This window comes from Bufo bufo, chromosome 9 (assembly GCF_905171765.1).
Source record: "Bufo bufo chromosome 9, aBufBuf1.1, whole genome shotgun sequence".
Lineage (NCBI taxonomy): Eukaryota > Metazoa > Chordata > Amphibia > Anura > Bufonidae > Bufo > Bufo bufo.
Window position 1 is genome coordinate 35,465,064 of NC_053397.1, and position 27,351 is coordinate 35,492,414.

The 27,351-nt window shown below is 45.2% G+C and overlaps 2 protein-coding genes across 3 annotated transcripts in view; both read left to right on the forward strand.

The window, feature by feature from the left end:
- Nucleotides 1-11,528, forward strand: part of DNAH12 (dynein axonemal heavy chain 12) — a 124,427-nt gene extending 112,899 nt beyond the window's left edge. The window contains exons 71-75 of the mRNA XM_040407665.1: nt 2,073-2,277; nt 5,110-5,247; nt 6,373-6,464; nt 8,016-8,083; nt 11,256-11,528. Coding sequence (XP_040263599.1) covers nt 2,073-2,277; nt 5,110-5,247; nt 6,373-6,464; nt 8,016-8,083; nt 11,256-11,446 — 694 coding nt within the window. The 3' untranslated portion in view covers nt 11,447-11,528. The remainder of the gene's footprint in view (nt 1-2,072; nt 2,278-5,109; nt 5,248-6,372; nt 6,465-8,015; nt 8,084-11,255) is intronic.
- Nucleotides 11,529-16,051: 4,523 nt separating this feature from the next.
- ASB14 (ankyrin repeat and SOCS box containing 14) overlaps nt 16,052-27,351 on the forward strand; it is a 40,763-nt gene continuing 29,463 nt past the window's right edge. For both annotated transcript variants that reach the window (XM_040407159.1, XM_040407160.1), the window contains exon 1: nt 16,052-16,200. The gene's annotated coding sequence lies outside the window, so the exon portion shown is untranslated. The remainder of the gene's footprint in view (nt 16,201-27,351) is intronic.

A 27,351-nucleotide genomic window follows, 5' to 3' on the forward strand; every position in this document is an offset into this window, starting at 1 on the left:
TCCTATTCTTGTCCGCAAATCACGGTGCTTGGCTCTATTCAAGTCAATGGGTCCGCAAAAAAACGGAGCACATACGGAAATGCATCCGTATCCGTTCCGTTTTTGCTGAACCATCTATTAAAAATGTTATGCTAAGCCCAATTTTCTCTATGTAATTACTGCATACTGTATATGGCATACGGAAAAATGGAACGGAAAAACCGAAAGGAAACAGAAACACAACGGAAACAAAAAACGGAACAACGGATCCGTAAAAAACGGATTGCAAAACACTGAAAAAGCCATACGGTCGTGTGCATGAGCCTTTACACTGTTTTGTTTAATTGTCTTTATGCATTTGTTATAAGTATCTTACCTCCTTGTTTCTTTATGTAAAGCTCCAAAAAGAAGAGTATAGTAAATAGTAATGGTGATTGGAAGGTACTGGTTCTCCTTGTGGAGGTGTAAGTAGTGAGGTGTCTTCTATGCAGTCCTCCCAGGGAAAGGGTATGCACATTAGCTCTCCTCCAGAAGGAAGAAACGGTCTCTAGTGCCACCTATAGGTAGCTACCCTGTAAGTCAATGCCATTAAAGAACCTTGACTCGTGACAAGGCATATTAGCCAAATTCAAAAACATCCATCTTTAGTAATAATTAGGATTATCAAATAATATTGTGAAGAATCGAATTAGTTCAAAATCAGCCTCCTGGCCCTGCTGCTCAAGAGACTCCCCCTTAATTCACCAGCCATATTGCCTGGCCCTGTAAATCTTGCACGTGCGCTGTTCAGCGCAGAGGTTCTGCTGCTGCTGCGACCTGGGCAGTGCAGATACCAACTACACAGCGACATTGACGTCTGGGTACACCCAGAAGTGGAGGCGTTGTTCCTCCATCCGAAGCAACCGCTTTCACATACGGGTGTAGCCAAACGTCAGCGCCGCATGCACAGTGAGCAGCAGCAGAAGTTCTGTGCCTGCACCTATGCTCGGGGCAGTGGAGCAGGTGCGAGATTGATAGGGACAGGCGAGATGATGTCTAGCCCTGTCAATGGAGGGGGAGGCGGGAGTCTATTGAGCAACAAGGCCAGGAGGTTGATTTTGAAGGAATTTGATTTGTTAGATTCAATTTGCTCATCTCTAGCAACAAGGATACCTAATAATAACCACCAGGTGGCGCTCAGATACCCGTAACATAACACAGTAATTACACAGTATGTCCAGTTAAAGGGGTTTTCTGGGCTTTTACTATTGATGACCTATCCTCAGGATAGGTCATCAATATCAGATCCCCCGCCGATCAGCTGTATGAGGAGACGGCCATAGACTGCAGTAGTGGACACGATGAAGGAAGCTTTAGCTACCATTACATAAATGATACATTACTTTAATCCAGAAAGTTCAAGAAACTGACAGTGTTTCCAGCAAGAGAACGGAATGAAAAGATTTAATAGGAAAATTTTTGTTACCATTTTATTTTGAAATAGTTTCTATACTTAAAGGGGGTGTGTCAGCTCCAAAATCGGTTTCAGAGGAAGCATACCGCCATGTAGGGTAGGTGCCCGAAACAAAAAGCCATCGCTCCACTCGAAACGCCCATAGTAATGAATGGAGGGCAGCCACACATATACAGCTGTTCTCCATTCACTTTGGAGGTCCCGTTCTGGAGATAGGAGCGGGTCTCAGAGGTGGGACTCGCACCCATATGACATTGGTGGCACATCCTAGCGATATGCCATCAATGTCTGAGGTCTTTTTAATGTAGAATTATTACAAAAATGCTGGGATATTGTACTGTTTGTAAGTTCAAAGGGGTTTTCCAGGACTTTATCCTTAGTATAAGCCATCAATTTCAGATCGTTGTAGGTCTGACTCCTGACATCTCCAGCGATCCACTGATTGGCAGGGCCACATCACCCCAGAGCAGGCACAGCGCCATAAATTCGATAGTGGCCATGATTGGTACTGCAATTCTTTCCCATTCATTTAAATAGGAGAGAGGTACAGCACCATTTACCCAATACACTATCCTTAGAATAATCATGTGCTTTGCATGCACTCATTTATAGTATTATATCTTCCTTTATGTGTTTTCAGCTTAATCCGTTCTATAAGGACAACTCTACAAAGCCTTCAGAAAGCCATCAAGGGACTTGTTGTTATGGACTCAGAGCTGGAGGCCTTGTCTGGAAGTTTGATCGTAGGGAAAGTTCCTGAAACATGGGCAAAGCGATCTTATCCTAGTTTGAAACCTCTAGGAAGTTACGTCATTGATTTCCTGTCCCGGCTTAAATTCCTACAGGTAGGTAGAAGGGCAATGTTCATGGCTGAGACCCCATCACGAGAATAACTGGGTCTTGGTCGATTCTTTTTTTTTCTCCTTAAAGCATAGCTTCTCACAGTCAAGGAAATGGAGTGATGCTGGGCAGGAATAAAAAAATATATAAGCCTTAGGCCTCATGCACACGGCTGTTGTGCGGCCGTTCCGTGCATTGGGGACCGCAGTTGCATTGGGGACCGCAGTTTAACTTGAATGGGTCCGTGGTCTGTCCCCACCGCACATATTTATTTGCGGTGCGGAACAACGGAAAGAAACACCACGGAAGCATTCCGTAGTGCTTCTGGTGTTCCATTCCGTGACTCTGTTCCGCATCTCCGGAATTGCGGACCCATTCAGTGGCCGTGGATTGCCGACCTGCCGTTTGCGGGCCTTAACTCCTTAAGGACACAGCCATATTTCACCTTAAGGACTTGGCCATTTTTTGCAAATCTGACCAGTGTCACTTTAAGTGCTAATAACTTAAAAACGCTTTGACTTATCCAGGCCATTCTGAGATTGTTTTTTCGTCACATATTGTACTTCATGACACTGGTAAAATGAAGTCAAAAAAATTCATTTTTATTTATAAAAAAATACCAAAATTTACCAAAAATTTATAAAAAATTGCAAATTTCCAAGTTTCAATTTCTCTACTTCTATAATACATAGTAATACCTCCAAAAATCGTTATTACTTTACATTTCCCATATGTCTACTTCATGTTTGGATAATTTTGGGAATGATATTTTATTTTTTGGGGATGTTACAAGGCTTAGAAGTTCAGAAGCAAATCTTGACATTTTTTAGAAATTTTCAAAAACCCAATTTTTAGGGACCAGTTCAGGTCTGAAGTCACTTTGCGAGGCTTACATAGTAGAAACCCAAAAATTACCCCATTCTAGAAACTACACCCCTCAAGGTATTCAAAACTGATTTTACAAACTTTGTTAACCCTTTAGGTGTTCCACAAGAATTAATGGAAAATAGAGATACAATTTCAAAATTTCACTTTTTTGGCAGATTTTCCATTTTAATATTTTTTTTACTTTTACAAAGCAAGGGTTAACAGCCAAACAAAACTCAATATTTATGGCCCTGATTCTGTAGTTTACAGAAACACCCCATATGTGGTCATAAACTGCTGTACGGGCACACGGCAGGGCGCAGAAGGAAAGGAATGCCATACGTTTTTTGGAAGGCAGATTTTGCTGGACTGTTTTTTTTTACACCACCCTGATGCACCCCTAGAGTAGAAACTCCAAAAAAGTTACCCCATTTTAGAAACTACAGGATAGGGCAGAAGTTCTGTTGGTACTAGTTCAGGGTACATATGATTTTTGGTTGCTCTATATTTCACTTTTTGTGAGGCAATGTAACAAGAAATAGCTGTTTTGGCACAGTTTTTATTTTTTGTTATTTACAACATTCATCTGAGAAGTTAGATCATGTGGTATTTTTATAGACCAGGTTGTCACGAACGCGGCGATACCTAATAAGTATACTTTTTTTTTTTCTTCCTAATTTTTACCAATTTTTTTTTACTTTATTTGGGGAAAATGACGTTTTTGTTTATTTTTACTTGAAACTTTTAATTTTTTGGGGGATAAACTTTATTTTTTCAACTTTTTTTTTACTTTATTTTTTGTCCAACTTTGGGACTTGAACTTTTGGGGGTCTAATCCTTTACGATGCATTCCAATACTTCTGTATTGGAATGCATTGGCTGTATGAGTAATACAGTGTGTATTACTCATACAGCTTCCGGCCTGTGAGATCCAGGGGGCTGGATCTCACAGGCTCGTCACTGGAAGGCAGCGCGATGCCTTCCTTAGACATCGCGCTGCCTTCCATGCCATCAGGTCCCCCCTACAGCCGCATGGGGACCCGATGGCACCGCCGCCACCGCAATAGGTAAAAGCCGCAAACCGCAGGTCTAAATTGACCTGCGGTTTGCGGCGATCGCCGTCATGGGGGGATCACGGGACCCCCCCGCGCACTTAACCGAGGCGCTTGCTCAATGATTTGAGCAGGCATCGGCTTCCGATCACCGCCCGCCTTAAGTACCAGGACATAAGGGCGTACCTGTACGCCCTGTGTCCTGAAGAGGTTAAAGGGGTAATCCAGGTTTTTAAAATTGATATCCTATTTTTTGGTAGGACATCAGCATTAGATCAGTGTGGGTCCGACGGTCAGCTGTGCGGGGTATTGCAGATTTCTCTCATTCATTTAAACAGATGATTCCCTCCAAACAGATGATTGACAGTGGGGCTGAGGGTCGGACCCTCATGTTCTAACGTTCTAAGGATAGGCCATCAATTATAAAAACCTGGATAGCCTCTTTCCCTAGCACTGCAGCTTTTTCCTTGTGATGAATGGGGCCCCAGTGGTCAGACCCCCACCAATAAAAAATGACATATCCAAGTAGTATACCATAACTTACTGTGAAGGGAAATCCTCTTCAACATTTATTTAAAGGGGTTGTCTGGGCTTTTACATTTGATGACCTATCCTCAGGATAGGTCATCAATATCAGATCGGCGGGGGTCCGACACCTGGCACCCCGCCGATCAGCTGTATAAAGAGACGGCGCACGCAGTGCGCACCTGCTGTCTTCCGTCTCTCTACCTGTTCACTGCTGCTGTCTATGGCAAGTTGGTAGGTCATCAATAGTATAAGCCCGGACAACCCCTTTAAAGACGTCCTATAATAGAAATATTCCAAAGCAATTATTGTGTTTCTTCGGTTCCATAGGATTTCAGTAGTAGAGAAGTGAACACAACTTACATTCTAAATACCGTCATATCTTTCTTGTAGACTTGGTTTGACTTTGGAAAGCCTCACGTCTTCTGGCTGTCCGGATTCTTCTTCACACAAGCATTTTTGACTGGTGCCATGCAGAATTATGCCAGGAAATATAGAATTCCTATTGATTTGTTAGGTTATGAATTTCAGGTGAGTAGCACACCAGTCTGCACGATACTGATGATCTATCCTCACGTTAGACCATCCGTTTAGATCGGGGTGCACAATCTTTTCTGGTTGGGGGACACAATGTCAGACTGAGGGAATCCCAAGGGCCGAAAATAAAAGTTAGAGTGGTGATTACCAACTGAAATACTGTATTTATGGCACATTGTACATACAGTATATACTATAAAAGTCTGGTTACACCTCCAGGATTACCATGTAATGGAAGAATACATGAAAAATGCATGTGAGCAGCCACAAGACATCGACATGCATATTTGTCACCAGATGGTTGGGGGCCCCACAGAATGATATCAAGGGCCACATGTGGCCCCTGGGCCACAGGTTGTGCAACCCTGGTTTAGAGCAACCAGTTAATTCCTACATACAATATTACCTAGGCTAAGCCTACCTTTTCTTTTGAACTGCATCTTGCAATGCACTGAAGGTAGCAGCCCTTAGGAGTACTTAAGGGGGTTGTCCAGCGGTATTATAATTTTATATATGGTTTACAGAAAAAAAAAAAAAAAAAGCCTTACTCACCTCCACCAATCCCCCAGGGCTGCCTTTCTGACACTGCTCCAGCCTCTGCTGCTCTTCACCTCGTGGTCCGAGATAAACTTTACAGAGATGCCAAGAAAGGCCCGCTCAGCTAGTCACTGGCCATAGCAGTGATACTTCTCAGCCAGTATTTAGGATTGGAAGGCTTTTCTGGTGTGTTGAGCTGGGAACAGGAAGTGGAGAGTAGCAGGGAATCGTTGAGGTGAATAATGTTTCTTCTTTATTTTTAACCATATAAAAAAATATATATTATTGCTGGACAACCCAGATTTAAACAGAATTTTAAAAAATTTGCAAGATCTGCCAAAATGTCTGCAATGTTAGGCCTCTGCCTCATGCACATGACCGCATCTGGCTTTCAGACAGAAAAGCACACGGATGAAAAATCTGATCGTGTGAATGAGGCCTTACACGTATGTTCAAAAAGGAAATAATGAGAGAACAATTAGAGACAGGTGCATCTTGTGTGCTCTCCCTCGTGTACCATATTGTTTTTATTTCAAGTAATATCTTAGTATGTCATAAACTAAAAAAGCTGATTTTGACCAGGTTCTGCCTGTGGACACTTCTGAGACGTCACCAGAAGATGGCGTTTACATTAATGGGTTGTTCCTAGATGGCGCTCGTTGGGACAGAAAGAGGTTGGTGACTATAATTTCTGTATAATTTATACATTGACGTTTTATATTTATCATCAAAGGTCAAGATGAAATTCAGTTTTACCATATTATTTATTTTAGCTTAATGTATGTACACCACCCTGTTGTTCTATCACCTAGTGCAGGGATCATCAACCTCTGTTACTCCAGCTGTTCTGAAACGACAACTCCCAGAATCCTCCTTTCACTTCTATGGGAGTTACAAGAACAGCCAAGTACGTGTGCATGTTGGGAGTTGTAGTTTCACAGCAGCTGGGGTGCCAAAGGTTGTCTGACCTAGTACTAAAGTTCTCCTCCCAGATCTGTGTTGATTTCTTACTCTTAGAACTGTTTCACACGAGCGTGACGGATTAGGTCCGGGTGCGTTCAGGGTACGTTCAGTGAAACTCGCACCATTTTGCAAGCAAGTTCAGTCAGTTTTGTTTGCAATTGCATTCAGTTCTTCAGTTTTTTCCGCGAGGGGAAAATGCGTTTTGACGCATTTTTCATGCAACCATATTATTTTTTTAAAATATTTTTTCTTCCCTCCACCTAAAAGATTTCAGTTTGTTTTTCAATTGAGTTGTACAGTTTATAAGTCACATTAAAGGTGGAAAAAGTTCTGAAATGATTTATCTTTGTCTCATTTTTTTACATCACAGAAACCTGACATTTTAACAGGGGTGTGTAGACTTTTTATATCCACTGTGTGTGTATATATATATATTTTTTTTTTTTTAGTAATTACACATTTATTTTGTGCCATACATTTTTTACAATTACAAAAAAATATATAAAATATATAAATTTAATTTAGCGTCTATTTCTGAAATGTTTCTGCCGGGATTTGAACTAACAACCTTCTACATTAGAGCCAAGAACATTAACCACTACGCTATACAGCTATGTTAACCTGCACTGAAATATGAAATGATACTTCTGCTGTATGGAAATACTTACTACATGACAAACTACTATAAGGTGTCCTTGCCTCTAATGTAGAAGGTTGTGAGTTCAAATCCCAGCAGAAACTTTTCAGAAATAGAGGCTAAATTAGATTTAAATACACTGACTCCATATATGGACATAGCTATATATGGAGTCAGAGCAGGGACTCCTAAGCCGTGGACTCACACTGGGGGATTTCCTCACTGTACAGCTACCTTCTGCATAGACCTCAGTGGGACCCGACACCCTCCTCTCTTCAAAACAGGGGGTGCCTGGTTTAATGCTCGGTTTCTCCCATTGACTTCCATTCTGCTCTGTAGAGTACCCGAGCATCGCAAAGTGTTCAACACTAGTTGGCACCATTTCACATTCCCATTCTGTGAACTGACCCCCTCTCTCCTACAAAGAGGAGTTGGGGCTAGCTTGCCCAGGGTTCAGCATTGCACAAAAAAATATACTGCAAGCACTTCTCATAATAAATGAATAGGCAATTTATAAAACCTAAAAAAACATGAACAGCCTGTTCAGAAATCAAAATGCTGATTATAATTGTGTATTAATTGCCTTAACCATAAATGGATGTTAATCTTTTTTTAATCGTACCAGTGGAGTACTTGCAGAACAGCACCCCAAGATCCTGTTTGACTCTGTGCCGATTATCTGGATAAAACCAAGTAAGTGGATCATGATAATAAAATACTATGCATTAAAGTATATAGAAAGTACATAGTGCTGCTATATCAGCAATGTAAATATATCCGGGGATACACAGACAGACATCGAGATACATCTAGGCCAAACCTTTCAACCTTGAGGCTGGGTTCACACCTGAGCGTTTTACAGCGCGCTCAAACGCGCTGTAAAACGCTCAACACATGAAAACCAATGCTTCCCTATGGGAATGGTTCTCACCTGGGCGTTTTACAGCGCGTACGATCGCGCTGTAAAACGCCCGACGCATAAACAAGTTCTTGAGCTTCTTTGGGGCAATTTGACGCGCGTTTGTGGCCATAGGACACTGCAGTCAATCACACAAACGCGCGTTTACTATTGCAAAAACCGTGCATAAAAACGCGCGTTAAACACGCATATAAAATACGCTCAGGTCTGAACCCAGCCTAAAGGGATAGCAAGAGGGACATATCATGCCAGAGGAGCAGCAGTTTTATAAGCCAGGCCTTTATTTTTATCCAATCCAAAACCATGCTGTCACGGCCATGGCTATGACCGTGACTCCTGAACCGCATGCGGTTGTCAGCGGTTTAGTTTGGTTGTCAATCACAGGTGAGGGCTGTGGTATTTGCCTCACCTGTGGTTGCCGCTGGCAACAGTATGTATGTGGCAGCATAGCAGTCTGAGCTGTGTCATTGCAGCTTGCTATGTTGTGCATGCGGTTTCGTGTGATGTGTGGATGTGTGCACTTGGTTTTATGTTATTGTGTGCACGTCCCCTTTAAGTGGTGTTTTCCCTTCCCTGGTGTTGGAAGGGTTAACCTCCTTCCTAGTGTGTGTGTGCACTGGGTGTGTCTGACTGTGGGTGTGGCTACTTGGCCCTATAAAGCCTTACTGGAAGGATGGTAACCAGCAGGAGGATGTCTCCAGCAACATGGCTGAAACACCCTCTGACTACTGCCTTCCACTGAGGCTTTATATGACCGCTAGCGTTTTTTAATGTAATTTTTCCCCTATAAAAAAGATGTCAAATAGTATGCAAAAAAGAGCTCAAACATGCTGCAAAAGAAGCCAGAGAGACAAAAAAAGAACACCAGGAGCAACCAAACGCCTGTGTGTGTGCTGTGTTTCACATTTCCCATAGACCTTCAGCTAACATCTGGAGCTGGTGTTTTTACCCCCAAAAATCCACCGAAAAATTCAGATTAAAAAAACACCACTAAAATACAAAAGTGCAATAAAACACTAGCAAAAACCTATGTGTGAATCCATCCTTAGGGATTAGATGGGCTCCCCCCAAACATAAACCGATCACATTGTTTACTACTGCTGAGAAATCTCACATCTCTACGAGGTTGTCTTATCAGTCCACGAAAACTTAGATGGCCTTTCTCCACTTTGTCTTTATAGGGTCTTGCCATGATATTGCACTATGCTTCGGTTAAATACTGTAATCCTCCTTTTTCATCCTCTGACCTTACTCGAGCACTGAATGAAGTAAAAATCCTTCCCCAGTCTCGTATTCCTCAGAACGTTTCTGTAGTACAATATAGGACAAGAATCTGTTCTTCACATGATTTGGTATCTGGAAGACGTCCAGTATGAGAACATTACTGTACGCTCTGGATCCAGCTGGCAAAACCTCAGTGTTAGGCCCCCTGCACACGAACGTGTGTGACCCGTGCCTGTGCTGCGGGCCGCAATGCACGATCGCCGGCCGTAGGTCAGCCGCATCGGATCGCGGACCCATTCACTTTAATGGGTCCGCGATCTGCCTGTTCCGCAAAAAGATAGGACATGTCCTATCTTTTTGCGGAACGGAAGTACGGGACGCAACCCCACGGAAGCACTCCGTAGTGCTTCCGAGGGGTCCCATTCCGTGCGGCCGTTCCGCAATTCCGGATTTGCGGACCCATTGAAGTGAATGGGTCCGCATCCGTGATGCGGAATGCACACGGAACTGTGCCCGTGTATTGCGGGCCGCAATACGGCCACGGATCACACACGTTCGTGTGAACTAGGCCTTAGATGTAGAACTTTGTCTTAGCGTCTGTTCCCAGTAATTCGCCCCCCTGCCAGTGGAAGATTTATTGCACGTTTTATGTAAATTCTGCAGGGTCAGGTGCACATCATTATATCATGGCAGCTACGGATGATGAGCACCTACTTAATACTTTTAGGACCACCTTTTGCCCATCCCCACACATTATGATGACCAGCATTGTAATATAAACTGACAGGCCTGAGATCAGGTCCTATAAATAAACTGTCTGTTACTGTCTTGTGCAGAGTAGGGGGCTATGCCTTCCATGCGCTCCGGGCCCCATAGCAACGACATGGTCTGCCTATATTGGCAGTACGCCACTGCTTTTAACTTATAAATGACAGAGCGCTGAAATCAACTCACCTGTCTCTACTTTATTCTGCCGTTAGTATGGGCAGCATAAAGTTGATGACAGGTTCCCCTTTAAATCGATAGGTATGGGTGCTGTCCTCATTTTCCACGTCAGTGAAAAACGGAAATGTGGGTGAGGTCTTATACAGTGTATCATTGTCCGGAGCTGCATTCACAATGCTGCGGGCTTCAGAGCTGAAATCTCCTTTAAATTTAAGCCCAGGCGCTGTACAGTAATCTCATGTAGCAAAATGATATATCCCACCGCATTATAGGATCTCAGCTGAAGTGCTAGGGGTGTGTCTGACAACAATCCTGTCGACAATTTCCAATGAGAAAGCGAGTCTGAATATATATTATGATACCTTTTTTCTTTTTTGGTTGAGCTGCACTATAATACCGACCATGTCCATTAGATCAGCGATGCTTGGTTTAAGACATAATGTGCACAGGGGCATCCTGACGCTTCTCCAATGCCAGATGTGATGGAGGGGGGTTGGCAAGTTTGATTTCAACATGCCTGATCCTTTGTTCACCCAAGTGATAAGCGTCGCCAGAAGTCTCTGGCAGCAGCTTATCTCCTACCGAATAAAAGACGTACGCTTGACCGATCCAACGGTACGGCGCTTACTTATTTCATGACCAGGCTTTACCCTTTGATTCCAGCAGCTGATGGGTCGTGTATGGCATCACCAAGGCTTTACAGCCCCGCACCCATCTCCCTGTATGAACTACACTTTACATTCTATTCATCAATAATGTTTTCATTTTTCATTTTAGATAAAAAGACAGACATAAAGAAGACCAGGTCTTATGTGTGTCCGCTCTACAAGACCAGTGAGCGGAAGGGGACGCTGTCCACCACAGGACATTCCACCAACTTTGTCATTGCGATGCTGCTGCCAACAGATACTCCCGTCCAGCACTGGATAAAGAGGGGGGTCGCTCTTCTCTGTCAGCTCGACGACTGAAGAAACCCCACATTGTATTTATTTGTATCGGAGTGTCTGTTAATGATTTAGAAAGCCTCTTAAAGGGAACTTCTCACCAAAACGGGCCTCCCTGTCACCTTCATGTGTGTATTAAATCGTTTCCAGAATTGATGTGTGTATAACATTTAGTCCTAATGGTCATCAAAAGTAGAATCTCCCTAGATCCTGCCATAGTGTGGACCTCATGAATGTTGCTCAGTCAGGTCACTATCTGCACCACGTAGCATTGATGCATGAGGTCCTATCAGTGGTGATTAGCGATGAGCGGCATAGGCAATATTCGAATTCGCGATATTTAGCGAATTTTTGGCCAAATATTCGCCGTAAATTTGCAAATTCGAAAATTCGTGATCTCCAGTCATTGTTTACTTGATTGCGAAAATCGGCAATGTAATATTTTCGCAATAAATTCACGATTAGAATATTCAACACTATTATATAGCACTATATTCGAAATATTTGCAAATTCTCTAAGTGGCGATATTCGCGATTAAAATTCGCTATTCGAATATTCGCGCTCAACACTAGTAGTGATGACGTATGATGAGCCAATATAAATTTAGAGGAGCAGGCCTTAATAATTCGGGCACATCTTCTTGAGGTTTGTACGCCATAAATTGAAGGAGCTGGTATCGATTTCTGTTGTAATCTGCACTAGTTTTCTGGCATACGTATTGGCTGTGGAGGTCCTGTCCCTTCCCGCCACCCACCCACTTTTTTACAGATGTAGCGAGGGTGTTGGAAAAGGGGAAAAAAAAATGTGAATTTGTGACTTTTAGATGGAATTATTTATTATCCCCATTCATTCTCTCATAGCTTTCTGCATGTATGTCTTAAAGGAGTTTTCCCGGGAGTACAGTATTTATGACCAATCCTCAGGTAATCAATATCAGATCCATGGGGGTCCAGCTCCCAGCACCCCCATGGATCAGCTGCTTGAAAGGATCTCCTTACAGCATAGCAAGCACAGCGCCATACATTGTATAGTGGCTGTGCTTGGTATTGCAGCCCAGGCCTATTCACTTGAATGGGACTGAGCTGTGTCTAGTCCATGTGACCAGAGAACGTTATGTCACTGGCCTATGCACTCAACGGAGCGCCGCAGCCTCTTCAAACTGATCGGTGGAGGTGCTGGAAGTCAGACCCCCACCGATTAAATATTGATTATGTATCCTGAGGGTAGGACATCAATATTTTACTCATGGAAAACCCCTTTAAATAAACAGAGCCTACATTCCCTAATAGTGCAAATGTATTGATTATAAAAACGGGGGTGCTTTCTTCTAAAAAACAGTGCCACGCCTCTCCATGGGTCACATTGAAGTTAAAGGGGTTTTCTCACTTCTTTTCTTCAGCGCGGCAGGCCTGGACGTCTGGTGTTCTAAGGGGTGGTGCCTGCGAACATGACTGGCACCCCAGGCCAGCAGCGCTGAGAAGCTGTAATTCCCTATGTGCCTGTGCGTGCACGCTCCCGCACTGTGAGAGATCCATAGCACATACGGGGACAGGAGCGAAATGGCAGACTATGCGCGTTCGCTCCCGCGACCAGCCACTAGAAAGGCCGGCATTGTTTCTTTTCAGAGCGCAACCGCAGCCACCGCTGGTGTATGCCAGTGGTCGCCGTAACCCCTAGAGAGGAGCAGTGTATAAAGACAAGGAAAATTACGAGAAGAAAGATCAGGCAGCATTATTGTAACATAAAGCATATTAGTAAGTCACTTGTATTAGGTTGGTACACATCATAAATGTCACTTCATGTGATGAGACAACCCCTTTAATGGAGCGGAGCTGCAATACTGCACACTACTTGTTCGCAGGTTTGATATATTTCTGAAAGAATGGAGCCATGTTTTACTAATCCTGGATATCCCTTTAAAGTGAAATTTCTGGTCGGTCTCAGTTGGGGGTCATTTACCCAGGTGCTGAGTGGTTTTAGTTGTGCCAATCAAAAGCCAACAGGGCTGGTAAAACGGTTCTGCAGGGGTGATAAGACCTGGTTCTATGGCCCAGGTGAGAGAATGAGTAGCTGCAGCAGAGGACGTCATGATGACGGGTTATCCTATGAAGCTCTTTAATCACTAAGAAGATCACTGTTGTGATCACAAAAGATACCGCCCGCCGGCTGAATAACAACTGACAAGGATAAAGTATGTATTGTGACTGCGCTAAGGCTACTTTCACACCTCCTGTGTAAATTGGGGCAGGCTGCTGGAGGCGGAGGGAATGTCCACTGGCCCCATTAAAGTATAATGGGGTCCGGCAGAGGTCCGTATGCATTCCAGCAGACAAGCGAAGAGCCGGACGGACACAAACCGCTGTATTCTCCACTTGTCAAACCATTAAAGGGGTTGTCTCATCTGAGACAATGTCTGATAGGTGCGGGTCCCACCGCTGGGACCCGCACCTATATCAAGAACTGAGCAGGCAAAGTGATACCAAGCGCTCTCCCCATAGAAGTGAATAGGAACGTACGGCGCATGAGCCGCCACCCTTCCCATTCACTTCTATGTGCCAAACGGAAATAGCCGAGCCAGCGTTCAGGGTGTTGTAACCACAGGTATATGTAAGATTCTTCAGAATACACACAGGATATTTCCCACAAAGACAAGCCAATCAGGCACCTACCAGGATTGGTGGCACTGGAGAGGAAGAAGAAGTCCTATGTATGTGGCGTCCTCTTCTGTAGGCAAAAATCCACGGTACTGGCGATGTCCATTGCAATTCTGGATAAAGCTTGAAGCACGATTCTCCTCCTCAAAGCTGGCGCTCCATACAGAGCACATATTAATGTCTATGGGTCCAGAATGCTGAACTGTCCGCAAAAATACGGATCCGCATTTTTGCGGACAGCATACGGCCATTTGAATGAGCCCTTAATCCAACACATTTAGGAAAATGGTCAAATTTTTCTTCCTGAGGGATAAAGATGCTTGTTCTTCTCCTAAATTTGTAGGCCACTCCAGAATTAAATGGACGTGGTTACTACACACAGTAGTATGGGAAGCAGCAGATGGGCACACTTTAATCACTGGTCACAGCGCTGTCCTCTGCCATCTCTGTCAGCCCCAAAGACATTACAATGATCGTGACCACTGCTCCTAATGATCATGGGGGTCCCTGCAACCAGACATTTATCACTTCTCCTGTGGATCAATGATAAATGTCCTTCGCAGGACAATCCCTTTAAATAACCTACCACATGTTTTAGTGCTGCTGTTTACTAAATACAGGGTGGGCCATTTATATGGATACACCTTAATAAAATGGGAATGGTTGGTGATATTAACTTCCTGTTTGTGGCACATTAGTATATGTGAGGGGGGAAACTTTTCAAGATGGGTGGTGACCATGGTGGCCATTTTGAAGTCGGCCATTTTGAATCCAACTTTTGTTTTTTCAATAGGAAGAGGGTCATGTGACACATCAAACCTATTGGGAATTTCACAAGAAAAACAATGGTGTGCTTGGTTTTAACGTAACTTTATTCTTTCATGAGTTATTTACAAGTTTCTGACCACTTATAAAATGTGTTCAATGTGCTGCCCATTGTGTTGGATTGTCAATGCAACCCTCTTCTCCCACTCTTCACACACTGATAGCAACACCGCAGGAGAAATGCTAGCACAGGCTTCCAGTATCCGTAGTTTCAGGTGCTGCACATCTCGTATCTTCACAGCATAGACGATTGCCTTCAGATGATACGAGATGTGCAGCACCTGAAACTACGGATACTGGAAGCCTGTGCTAGCATTTCTCCTGCGGTGTTGCTATCAGTGTGTGAAGAGTGGGAGAAGAGGGTTGCATTGACAATCCAACACAATGGGCAGCACATTGAACACATTTTATAAGTGGTCAGAAACTTGTAAATAACTCATGAAAGAATAAAGTTACATTAAAACCAAACACACCATTGTTTTTCTTGTGAAATTCCCAATAGGTTTGATGTGTCACATGACCCTCTTCCTATTGAAAAAACAAAAGTTGGATTCAAAATGTCCGACTTCAAAATGGCCGCCATGGTCACCACCCATCTTGAAAAGTTTCCCCCCTCACATATACTAATGTGCCACAAACAGGAAGTTAATATCACCAACCATTCCCATTTTATTAAGATGTATCCATATAAATGGCCCACCCTGTAGAATATATGGCAGATATCCATTGAAAACGCAATGTACTATTTGCAGACTATATGGATGCACTTCTCAGGAAGGGATCAAAGCCTCAGGGAACAAAACTTAAAGACGTTATATATTAGTAAATGAGAACACCATAAGTACTCAACTATTCCAGTGTTACTTATAATACAGCATCACACCCTTTAAAGGGAGGTTTCCACAATTTCGGCTGATGACAGCTGATGTTCCTTAACAATGGCGTAGATGATTATTGCTGGCTTCTGGTCCATAAAGACCTCGTCATCCTGCACAGTGAAGTGTCCAGTGTCTGCAGCCTCTCCTAATTCCTCTCCTGTAATCCACCTGATTGTGTTACCAAACATAGCTCAGCCACGTGACGGGGCAGGAGAAGATCTCCCTGTCCCATGATCCAGTATTTATAGGTCAGTGGTAAAGTCCCCGGGCATATCTGCATCTAAACAGAAGATTTTAGGCTGAGGAATGGACCTGTTTTCTAAAGAAGAGAAGCCTTCTGGTTTTTAAAGCTGCTTGTGGGATCAGACCAGCTAATGTCCTACCAGAATCATCAGGATCTTTCAGACACTGTGAAGCAAGGTAAGACTTCATAGGGGGGATCTAGTGAGCGATAGGCTCGATGTCAATGTAAGGGATATATCTAGATAATCAATGCAACGTACAATGTTAAAAAAGGAACAATAGGGTTTGTAGAAGGCCTGTCCATATGGACAAAGAGTGCATGGTCCAAAGCAGTAAGATCAAGCCTTAACCCCTTAAGGACTCGGCCCTATTTCACCTTACGGACTTGGCCATTTTTTGCAAATCTGACAAGTGTCACTTTAAGTGCTGATAACTTTAAAACGCTTTGACTTATCCAGGCCATTTTGAGATTTTTTTTCCGTCACATATTGTACTTTATGACACTGGTAAAATGAAGTAAAAAAAATTCATTTTTATTTATAAAAAAAATACCAAATTTACCCAAATTTCTGAAAAAATTGCAAATTTCCAAGTTTCAATTTCTCTACTTCTATAATACATCCAAAAATAGTTATTACTTTACATTCCTCATATGTCTACTTCATGTTTGGAACATTTTGGGAATGATATTTTATTTTTTGGGGATGTTACAAGGCTTAGAAGTTCAGAAGCAAATCTTGAAATTTTTTTGAAATTTTCAAAAACCCAATTTTTAGGGACCAGTTCAGGTCTGAAGTCACTTTGCGAGGCTTACATAATAGAAACCACCCAGAAATGACCCCATTCTATAAACTACCCCCCTCAAGGTATTCAAAACTGATTTTACAAACTTTGTTAACCCTTTAGGTGTTCCACAAGAATTAATGGAAAATAGAGATACAATTTAAAAATTTCACTTTTTTGGCAGATTTTCCATTTTAATAATTTTTTTCCAGTTACAAAGCAAGGGTTAACAGCCAAACCAAACTCAATATTTATGGCCCTGATTCTGTCGTTTACAGAAACACCCCATATGTGGTCGTAAACAGCTGTACCGGCACACGGCAGGGCGCAGAAGGAAAGGAATGCCATACGGTTTTGGAAGGCAGATTTTGCTGGACTGTTTTTTTGACACCATGTCCCATTTGAAGCCCCCCTGATGCACCCCTAGAGTAGAAACTCCAAAAAAGTGGCCCCATTTTAGAAACTACGGGATAGGGTGGCAGTAATGTTGGCACTAGTTTAGGGTACATATGATTTTTGGTTGCTCTATATTACACTTTTTGTGAGGCAAGATAACAAGAAATAGCTGTTTTGGCACCGTTTTAATTTTTTGTTATTTACAACATTCATCTGACAGGTTAGATCATGTGATATTTTTATAGACCAGGTTGTCACGGATGCGGCATACAGGAGCAATTGTGGAGTTGCACCCGGCATCCAGTAGAGTGCTGCTGATTTAACTTTTGTTTTTTTGCGGTGATACATAAATAAAAAAAAGTATACATTTTAGGTAAGTTTTGAAGCAAAAAAAAATCATGTTTTAGTGTTTCCATAGTCTGAGAGCCGTCATTTTTTCAGTTTTTGGGCGATTCCCTTGGGTAGGGTATGATTTTTGCGGGATGAGATGACGGTTTTATTGGCACTATTTTGGGGTGCGTGTGACTTTTTGATCGCTTGCTATTACACTTTTTGTGATGTAAGGTGACAAAAAATGGTTTATTTAGCACAGTTTTTATTTTTTACGGTGTTCATCTGAGGGGTTAGGTCATGTGATATTTTTATAGAGCCGGTCGATACGAACACGGCGATACCAAATATGTATACTATTTTTTTATTTATGTAAGTTTTACACAACAACAGCTTTTTTAAAACAAAAAAAAAAAATGATGTTTTAGTGTCTCCATATTCTGAGTCATAGTTTTTTTTATTTTTTGGGCGATTGTCTCAGGTAGGGGCTCATTTTTTGCGGGATGAGGTGACTGTTAGATTGGTACTATTTTGGTGGGCAAACGCCTTTTTGATCGCTTGCTGTTGTACTTTTTGTGATGTAAGGTGACAAAAAATGGTTTATTTAGCACTTTTTTTTTTCTTTTTTTTTTATGGTGTTCATCTGAGGGGTTAGGTCATGTGATATGTTTATAGAGCCTGTCGATACGGACGCGGCGATACCTAATATGTATACTTTTTTCCCCCCCTATTTTTTACCAATTTTTTTTTTACTTTATTTGGGGAAAATGACGTTTTTGTTTATTTTTACTGAAAACTTTATTTTTTCAACATTTTTTTCACTTTATTTTTTGTCCCACTTTGGGACTTGAACTTTTGGGGGTCTAATCCTTTACAATGCATTCCAATACTTCTGTATTGGAATGCATTGGCTGTATGAGTAATACAGTGAGTATTACTCATACAGCTTCCGGCCTGTGAGATCTAGGGGGCTGGATCTCACAGGCTCGTCACCGGAAGGCAGCACGATGCCTTCCTTAGACATCGCGCTGCCTTCCATGCCATCGGGTCCCCCCCACAGCCGCATGGGGACCCGATGGCACCGCCTGCCACCGCCGCAACCGCAGGTAAAAGCCGCAACCCCCCCGGCGTTGTGACAGGATGCCCGCTGAATGATTTCAGCGGGCATCCTGTTCCTATTAACCCCCGCCGCGCCGCAATCTACTTTTAAACTTAGGACGTACCAGTACGTCTTGAGTCCTTAAGGACTCGGCAAACATGGCGTACCGGTACGTCCTAAGTCCCTAAGGGGTTAAACATGACCATGCAATAACTGTGGTCACCTTTGCACTCTATGTCAGCTACTGTACATCCCTGTTGTAGTTTATCTACTAGGCAGTAAAGATTGAACTAGTTAATGCATTAGACATTGCGTTTGGAAAGTCTTCAGACCCATTCACAGTTTTCACATTTTGTTGTTTCTTGTGCTAAAATTTAAAAAAAATCTAGCTTTCCCCCATCAATCTGGACACAATACCCAGTAATGACAAAAGGAAAACAGAATTTAGAAACTTTTGCAAATTTAATAAAAAGAAAAAACTAAAATTTCACATGGGCATATTGTAAGTATTTAGACCCTTTGCTGTGAGACTTGACATTTAGCTCTGGTGGCCTCTCATTTCTCTTGATCATCTTTGGGATGTTTTTACACCTTGATGGAAGTCCACCTGTGGTAAGGATTTGACATGATTTGGAAAGATACACCGCTTTCTATAGAAAGTCTCACAGCTGACAATGCATATTAGAGCAAAAACCAAGCCATATGGAAGGAATAACTGCCTGTAGAGCTCAGAGACAGGATTGCGTGAAGGCACATATCTGGGAAAGGGGACCAAAAATTTCTGCTGCACTGAAAGTTCCCGAGAGCCTATTAGCCTCCATAATTCTTAAATGGAAAAAGTTTGGAACAACCAAGGCTCTTCCTAGAGCTGGCTGCACTGATTGGATAATATTAGTGTTGATCGAGCACCAAAGTGCTCGGTTCGAACACCTCGGGATGCTCGGGTGCTGGAAGTCAATGGGAGAACCTGAGCATTAAACCAGGCACCCCTGCTCTGAAGAGGGGAGGATGTCTAGTTCATAGGAAAAGGTCAGAAAATTGATGGACACACCACCGAAATGGTTCGGGAACAGCATGCAGGGCCGGTGCAAGGATTTTTGCCGCCCTAAAAATTGGCGCCCCCCCCAGGGCTTCACTGAGATCTGTGGATGCCGCACTGTTATGGGAGGATCTGTGGATGACGCACTGTTATGGGAGGATCTGTGGATGACGCACTGTTATGGGAGGGGATCTGTGGATGACACACTGTTATAGGAGGGGATCTGTGGATGACGCATGTGTTATGGGAGGATCTGTGGATGACGCACTGTTATGGGAGGATCTGTGGATGACGCACTGTTATGGGAGGGGATCTGTGGATGACACACTGTTATGGGAGGGGATCTGTGGATGACACACTGTTATAGGAGGGGATCTGTGGATGACGCATGTGTTATGGGAGGATCTGTGGATGACGCACTGTTATGGGAGGATCTGTGGATGACGCACTGTTATGTGAGGGGATCTGTGGATGACGCACTGTTATGGGAGGATCTGTGGATGACGCACTGTTATGGGGGGATCTGTGGATGGCGCACTGTTATGGGAGGGGATCTGTGGATGACGCACTGTTATGGGAGGGGATCTGTGGATGACGCACTGTTATGGGAGGGGATCTGTGGATGACGCACTGTTATGGGAGGGGATCTGTGGATGACGCACTGTTATGGGAGGATCTGTGGATGACGCACTGTTATGGGAGGGGATCTGTGGATGACGCACTGTTATGGGAGGGGATCTGTGGATGACGCACTGTTATGGGAGGGGATCTGTGGATGACGCACTGTTATGGGAGGGGATCTGTGGATGACGCACTGTTATGGGAGGATCTGTGGATGACGCACTGTTATGGGAGGATCTGTGGATGACGCACTGTTATGTGAGGGGATCTGTGGATGACGCACTGTTATTGGAGGATCTGTGGATGACGCACTGTTATGGGAGGATCTCTGGATGACACGCTGTTATGGGAGGATCTGTGGATGACACTTATGTCATCCACAGATCCCCATAAGTGTCATCTACAGATCCCCCATCAGATGCATCAGTGTGGAGGGAGGAGGCGGAGACACTCATGGTGGGGCCCGTTGCAGTGATTCTACTCTAATACACCGGGCCCCGCCGCAGCTGTTAAGTACATTCAATCTGAATGGGTCCGGCGCATGACCGAGGGAGCTGACGGTCAGCGCCATCTTAATGCTATACATAAGGTACTACAGTAAGTACAGTACAGTAATTGCAGACCCATTCGGATTGAATGCACTTAACAGCTGCGGGGCTCGGTGTATTAGAGTAGAGTCACTGCACCGGGCCCCGCCATGAGTGTCCCCGCCTCCTCCCTCCACACTGATACTTCGCTGGCCGCGCTGTGCAGCATAGCTTTATAAGACGCACGGCCATTTCCCCCCCACTTTTGGGGGGGGAAAAGTGTGTCTTATAAGGCAAAAAATACAGTAAATAATAAACATATTGCATTGTCTACTGACTACTTACCAGTCCAGGACAATAAGATGAGCTGGTCTCTCGTCTCTGGCTGCAGTCTGGCTCTGGGGACTGGTCCTGGAGACAAACACACGGTAGTAAGTACACCATTCACTGTGACTAATGTCGCCCTGGGGTCCGTCCTGGGGAAGAAGAAAGCAGCTGCACCTGTCCTGCACTCCAATCCAGGTAGGATGGTCTGGAGCCCACTTCTGTTCTGTCCCAGAACTAGGAGAAGGCAATTTAGGCACTGCCGCCGCTGTTGCCGCACTGGGGGTCGGGGGAGGCAAATTGCTGGTGGTGGGACTGCTGGACCGTGGCTGTGGCTGGCTGGCTGCTCGGCTGCTGCTCAGTGTGCGGCCTGAATCGCTCCACCCCTCTCTCTGCGTCACGTGACGTGCTCAAGGTGGGAGGGGTCAGGGGGTTCAGTCCAGATCAAGATCATTCAGGGAGGGCGGCAGAGCTCCGCCTCCGCTCCACCCTCAGCAGCCCAGCAGCCACAGCCAGCCAGGTAAGCTAGCACAGCAGCAGACGCAGTTAGTCACTCAGTCAGACTACAGCAGAGTAGTCAGCACTGAGCGGCGCCGGCGGACAGAGATTCTTAGAGCGGCAAAGCGCTCAGCCTCAGCCGCTCAGGCAGCGCAGCGCAGCATGAGGGGCGCCGCCGGCCGGCCGCCTGAACCTATATTATAACCAACGTTTTTTTTTTTGTTTGTTTTTTAAACCGCAATGGGCGCCCCCGGCGACTGCCTAGTTCGCCTTACTGGTGGCGCCGGCCCTGACAGCATGGGGAGGATGTCTGGATGCATATTGGACTCCCAGGTCGCTGCTGGGAACAATGTTGTCTGAGTAGTATGCCACTTTTACAGACTGACAATAATACGCACAAAACTGAAGATAAAATTGATTTTAGAGGAAAAATTGTTAGGAAACATTCTTTCCTGTATATTTACTTGTATATAAAGTGCAAGTGCTGCCAAAAATTACAAGGAAAGGCACTCCGATACAACCTGTATATCACAAAATGGAGGGTCTCATTCACATTGTGGTACAATTGTTCAGGTAGTGGGACTCCTACACTCATAAATCCTATGCACTAAGTGAAAGGACTTCCAAAAATTACAAGGAATCGGCACTCCAATACACCCTTTATTACACATAAAGGAGGGCATCATACAGCCTGACCCTCTAAAAGACTGTAGGTGAGGGCCTGCCGGTGAGCTGACCCTCAAAAACATATGCGAGGGCCTGCTGGTGAGCTGACCCTCTAAAAGATTGTAGGTGAGGGCCTGCTGGTGAGCTGACCCTGTAAAACATGATTAGGGGCCTGCTGGTTAGCTGACCCTTTAAAAGATTTTAGGTGAGGGCCAGCTGGTGAGCTGACCCTATAAAACATTATGGTTGAGGGCCTGCTGGTGAGCTGACCCTCAAAAACATTATATGCGAGGGCCTGCTGGTGAGCTGACCCTCTAAAAGATTGTAGGTGAGGGCCTGCTGGTGAGCGTACCCTGTAAAACACGATTAAGGGCCTGCTGGTTAGCTGACCCTTTAAAAGATTGTAGGTGAGGGCCTGCTGGTGAGCTGACCCTATAAAACATTATGGTTGAGGGCCTGCTGGTGAGCTGACCCTCAAAAACATTATATGTGAGGGCCTGCTGGTGAGCTGACCCTCTAAAAGATTGTAGGTGAGGGTATGCTGGTGAGCTGACCCTGTAAAACATTATGGTCGAGGGCCTGCTGGTGAGCTGACCCTCACAAACATTATATGCGAGGGTCTGTAGGTGAGCTGACCCTCTAAAAGATTGTAGGTGAGGGCCTGCTGGTGAGCTGACCCTACAAAACATTATGGTTTAGGGCCTGCTGGTGAGCTGACCCTGTAAAACATTATGGTCGAGGGCCTGCTGGTGAGCTGACCCTCACAAACATTATATGCGAGGGTCTGTAGGTGAGCTGACCCTCTAAAAGATTGTAGGCGAGGGCCTGCTTGTGATCTGACCCTGTAAAACATTATGGTTGAGGGCCTGATGGTGAGCTGACCCTCAAAAACATTATATGCAAGGGCCTGCTGGTGAGCTGACCCTCTAAAAGATTGTAGGTGAGGGCCTGCTGGTGAGCTGACCTTGTAAAACATTATGGTTGAGGGCCTGCTGGTGAGCTGACCCTCTAAAAGCTTGTAGGCGAGGGCCTGCTGGTGAGTTGGTGCCCAACTATTTTCCATCTGAGTGCCACACTAGACATGGTATAAATTTTGAGGGCCAGAACCAGGTAGCTTTGCCAGAAAGAAATGCAAACACTGTGAGGGGAGCACGTGTGAGCATTACTACTGTGAAGGGGCAAATATCTGGACATTTTTACTGTAAAGGCGGCACATCTGAGCATTACTACTATAAAGGCAGCACATGTTAGCATTACTACTGTAAAGGCGGCACATGTTAGTATTACTACTGTAAAGGGGGCACATGTGAGCATTACTACTGTAAAGGGGGCACATGTGAGCATTACCACTGTGAAGGGGGCACATGTGAGCATTACCACTGTGAAGGGGGCACATGTGAGCATCACTACTGTGAAGGGGGCACATGTCAGCATTACTACTGTGAAGGGTGCACATGTCAGCATTACTAGTGTGAAGGGGCACATGTGAGCATTACTACTGTGAAGGGGCACATGTGAGCATTACTACTGTGAAGGGGCCACTCTCTCTACTGCCATTCACAGCTCAGACCACCGCTACCAGTGTCACAATTCCAACCAAGACCAATAAACACCACTCATGTCCTGGCCTTCCCAAACAACAAGGAGGGGTTCCCTTTTTGCCCCTCAAAGCCATGTACTGCCGGACCCCCTGCCACATGGATACCACTGGCCCTTCAGGATATCCCAACTCTCCATACTATGTACCAGCGCCAGCCACACTCACAGGGGGAAGCCCTCCTTAAACCACACTGCTCACACACAGACCACTGCCGCCTTTGCCCACCATTAAGAGTCAGCCCTTCTTTCCTCCGTACAGTCCGGTCACAAGGACCAGCACAGCGCACAAATACAGACACAGCACTTCCCCAACATAGAGAGCCCTCCACAGCACAGTAGGAGCCCAGCACTGCCCTTACAAACAACTACCCACGGGAACGACAGGGTGAGAGACACACACACAACACTTTACAGTCACAGAGCTTATTACACTTACATTCCTTCCCTGATTTGCCTTGAGGTTCAGAATGGTACTGCGCCACTGCAGCCACCCAGGTGTGTACCTTCTTCTTCAACTGTGTGCAAGCTCCACCTACAGTCACTGCGCGGGCAGCATCACACGGCTTCGCGGGCCGGATGTGGCCCGTGGGCCGTAGGTTGGGCATCGCTGCTCTAAAAGATTGTAGGTGAGGGCATGCTGGTGAGCTGACCCTGTAAAACATTATGGTTGAGGGCCTGATGGCGAGCTTACCCTCAAAAACATTATATGCGAGGGCCTGATGGCGAGCTTACCCTCAAAAACATTATATGCGAGGGCCTGCAGGTGAGCTGACCCTGTAAAACATTATGATTGAGGGCCTGTTGATGAGCTGACCCTCAAAAACATTAAATGCGAGGGCCTGCTGGTGAGCTGACCCTCTAAAAGATTGTAGGTGAGGGCCTGCTGGTGAGATGACCCTCTAAAACATTATATGCGAGGGCCTGCAGGTGAGCTGACCATCTAAAAAACTGTAGGTGAGAGCCTGCTGGTGAGCTGACCCTCAAAAACATTATATGCGAGGGCCTGCTGGTGAGCTGACCCTCTAAAAGATTGTAGGTGAGGGTCTGCAGGTGAGCTGACCCTGTAAAACATTATGGTTTAAGGCCTGCTGGTGATCTGACCCTCAAAAAACATTATATGCGAGAGCCTGCTGGTGAGCTGACCCTTTAAAAGATTGTAGGTATGGGCCTGCTGGTGAGCTGACCCTGTAAAACATTATAGTTGAGGGCCTGCTGATGAGCTGACCCTCAAAAACATTATATGCGAGGGCCTGCAGGTGAGCTGACCCTCTAAAAGATTGTAGGTGAGGGCCTGCTGGTGAGTTGACCCTGTAAAACATTATGGTTGAGGGCCTGCTGGTGATCTGACCCTCAAAAACCTTATATGCGAGAGCCTGCTAGTGAGCTGACCCTGTAAAACATTATGGTTGAGGGCCTGCTGATGAGCTGACCCTCTAAAAGATTGTACGTGAGGGCCTGCTGGTGAGCTGACCCTGTAAAACATTATATGCGAGGGCCTGCTGGTGAGCTGACCCTGTAAATAATTATGGTTGAGGGCCTGCTGATGAGCTGACCCTCAAAAACATTATATGCGAGGGACTGCAGGTGAGCTGACCCTCTAAAAGATTGTAGGTGAGAGCCTGCTTGTGAGCTGACCCTCTAAAACATTACATGCGAGGGCCTGCAGGTGAGCTGACCCTGTGAAAGATTGTAGCTGAGGGCCTGCTGGTGAGCTGACCCTCTAAAAACATTATATGTGTAACGGGGTGCCGAAGGCACACTCGGTCTCCCATAAGCCGCAGACCTGCTGCTTAGCTTCGGGAGTGAGGATCTGTGTTTGACCTCGTTCCCAGGGCAGCTTTGCTAGCTGGGAGGCTCCCTGCTCCTAGGTCTGCCTTGAGCGCCGAGCTGATCACTCGATGCTCGACTGGTCGGTCTGTCGGTCATGTGACGCTGGCCACGTCACATGACCCTCACTCCCCACTATAAATACAGGCAGCCTGCTGGCCACAGGTTGCCTGTTAATTTAGGTTCCTGGCAGTTGTTGGATACCTGTGTACTTACCTGATCCTGTTCCCTGACGATCCTTTGCCTGCTCCTCCTGTACTGCGCATCCTTCCTGGTATATTGACCTCGGCTTCCACCTGACTATTCTTTGCGGACTCCTTTGGTACTTCTCGACTCTCCTGGCATTTATGACCCCGGCTTCTCCTGACCTTTCTTTGCTTATCCCTCTGTACTGCGTTGTCCTCTTGGTTTTGACCCGGTCCGTTCACTATCCGTTATTTGTCTTGTCTGTCCTTCCCGCACGTATACTAAGTTAGGGACTGCCGTCCAGTTGTCCCCTGTCATTAGGACTCGTGAGGCAAGTAGGCAGGGTCAGGGGTGAGGGTGGAGCGCAGTGGTCACTATCCTCCCCCCTGTGTGTGTGTGTGTGTACGTGACCGTTACAATATGTGAGGGCTTGAAGGTGAGCTGACCCTCTAAAAGATTGTAGGTGAGGGCCTGCTTGTGAGCTGACCCTCTAAAACATTACATGCGAGGGCCTGCAGGTGAGCTGACCCTGTAAAAGATTGTAGGTGAGGGCCTGCTGGTGAGCTGACCCTGTAAAACATTATGATTGAGGGCCTGCGGGTGAGCTGACCCTGTAAAACATTATGATTGAGGGCTTGCGGGTGAGCTGACCCTGTAAAACATTATGATTGAGGGCCTGCTGGCGAGCTGACCCTCAAAAACATTATATGCGAGCGCCTGCTGGTGAGCTGACCCTCTAAAAGATTGTAGGCGAGGGCCTGCTGGTGAGCTGACCCTGTAAAACATTATGATTGAGGGCCTGCTGGCGAGCTGACCCTCCAAAACATTATATGCGAGGGCCTGCTGGTGAGCTGACCCTGTAAAACATTATGGTTGAGGACCTGCTGGTGAGCTGACCCTCTGAAACATTGTATGTGAGGGCCTGCAGGTCAGCTGACCCTCTAAAAGATTGTAGGTGAGGGCCTGCTAGTGAGCTGACCCTATAAAACATTATATGCGAGGGTCTGCAGGTGAGCTGACCCTCTACAGCATTAGGAGCAAGGGCAGACTAATAAGCATGTTGATATGATGGAAAAGGAAGACTGAACCATATACCCTTTTTTTGTGGTGGAGTGGGTGTGTATTCAGTACATTATAAAAAACACATTTAAAGTGCCTTCATGGTCAGTCGCTTTCCTTTGGTGGAGTAGAGAAGTCAGGGGCAATCCAGGCCTTGTTAATTTTTATAAAAGTCAACCGGGCAGGATTTTTAGTTAACAGGCGGATGCGCTTATCAGTTATTATGCTCCCAGCAGCACTAAATACCCGCTCTGACAAAACGCTGGCGGCAGGGCAGGCCAGCACCTCCAAGGTGTAGAGCGCCAGTTCGTGCCACGTGTCCAGCTTGGACACCCAGTAGTTGTAAGGCACAAAGGGATCCTTGAGGATGCTGA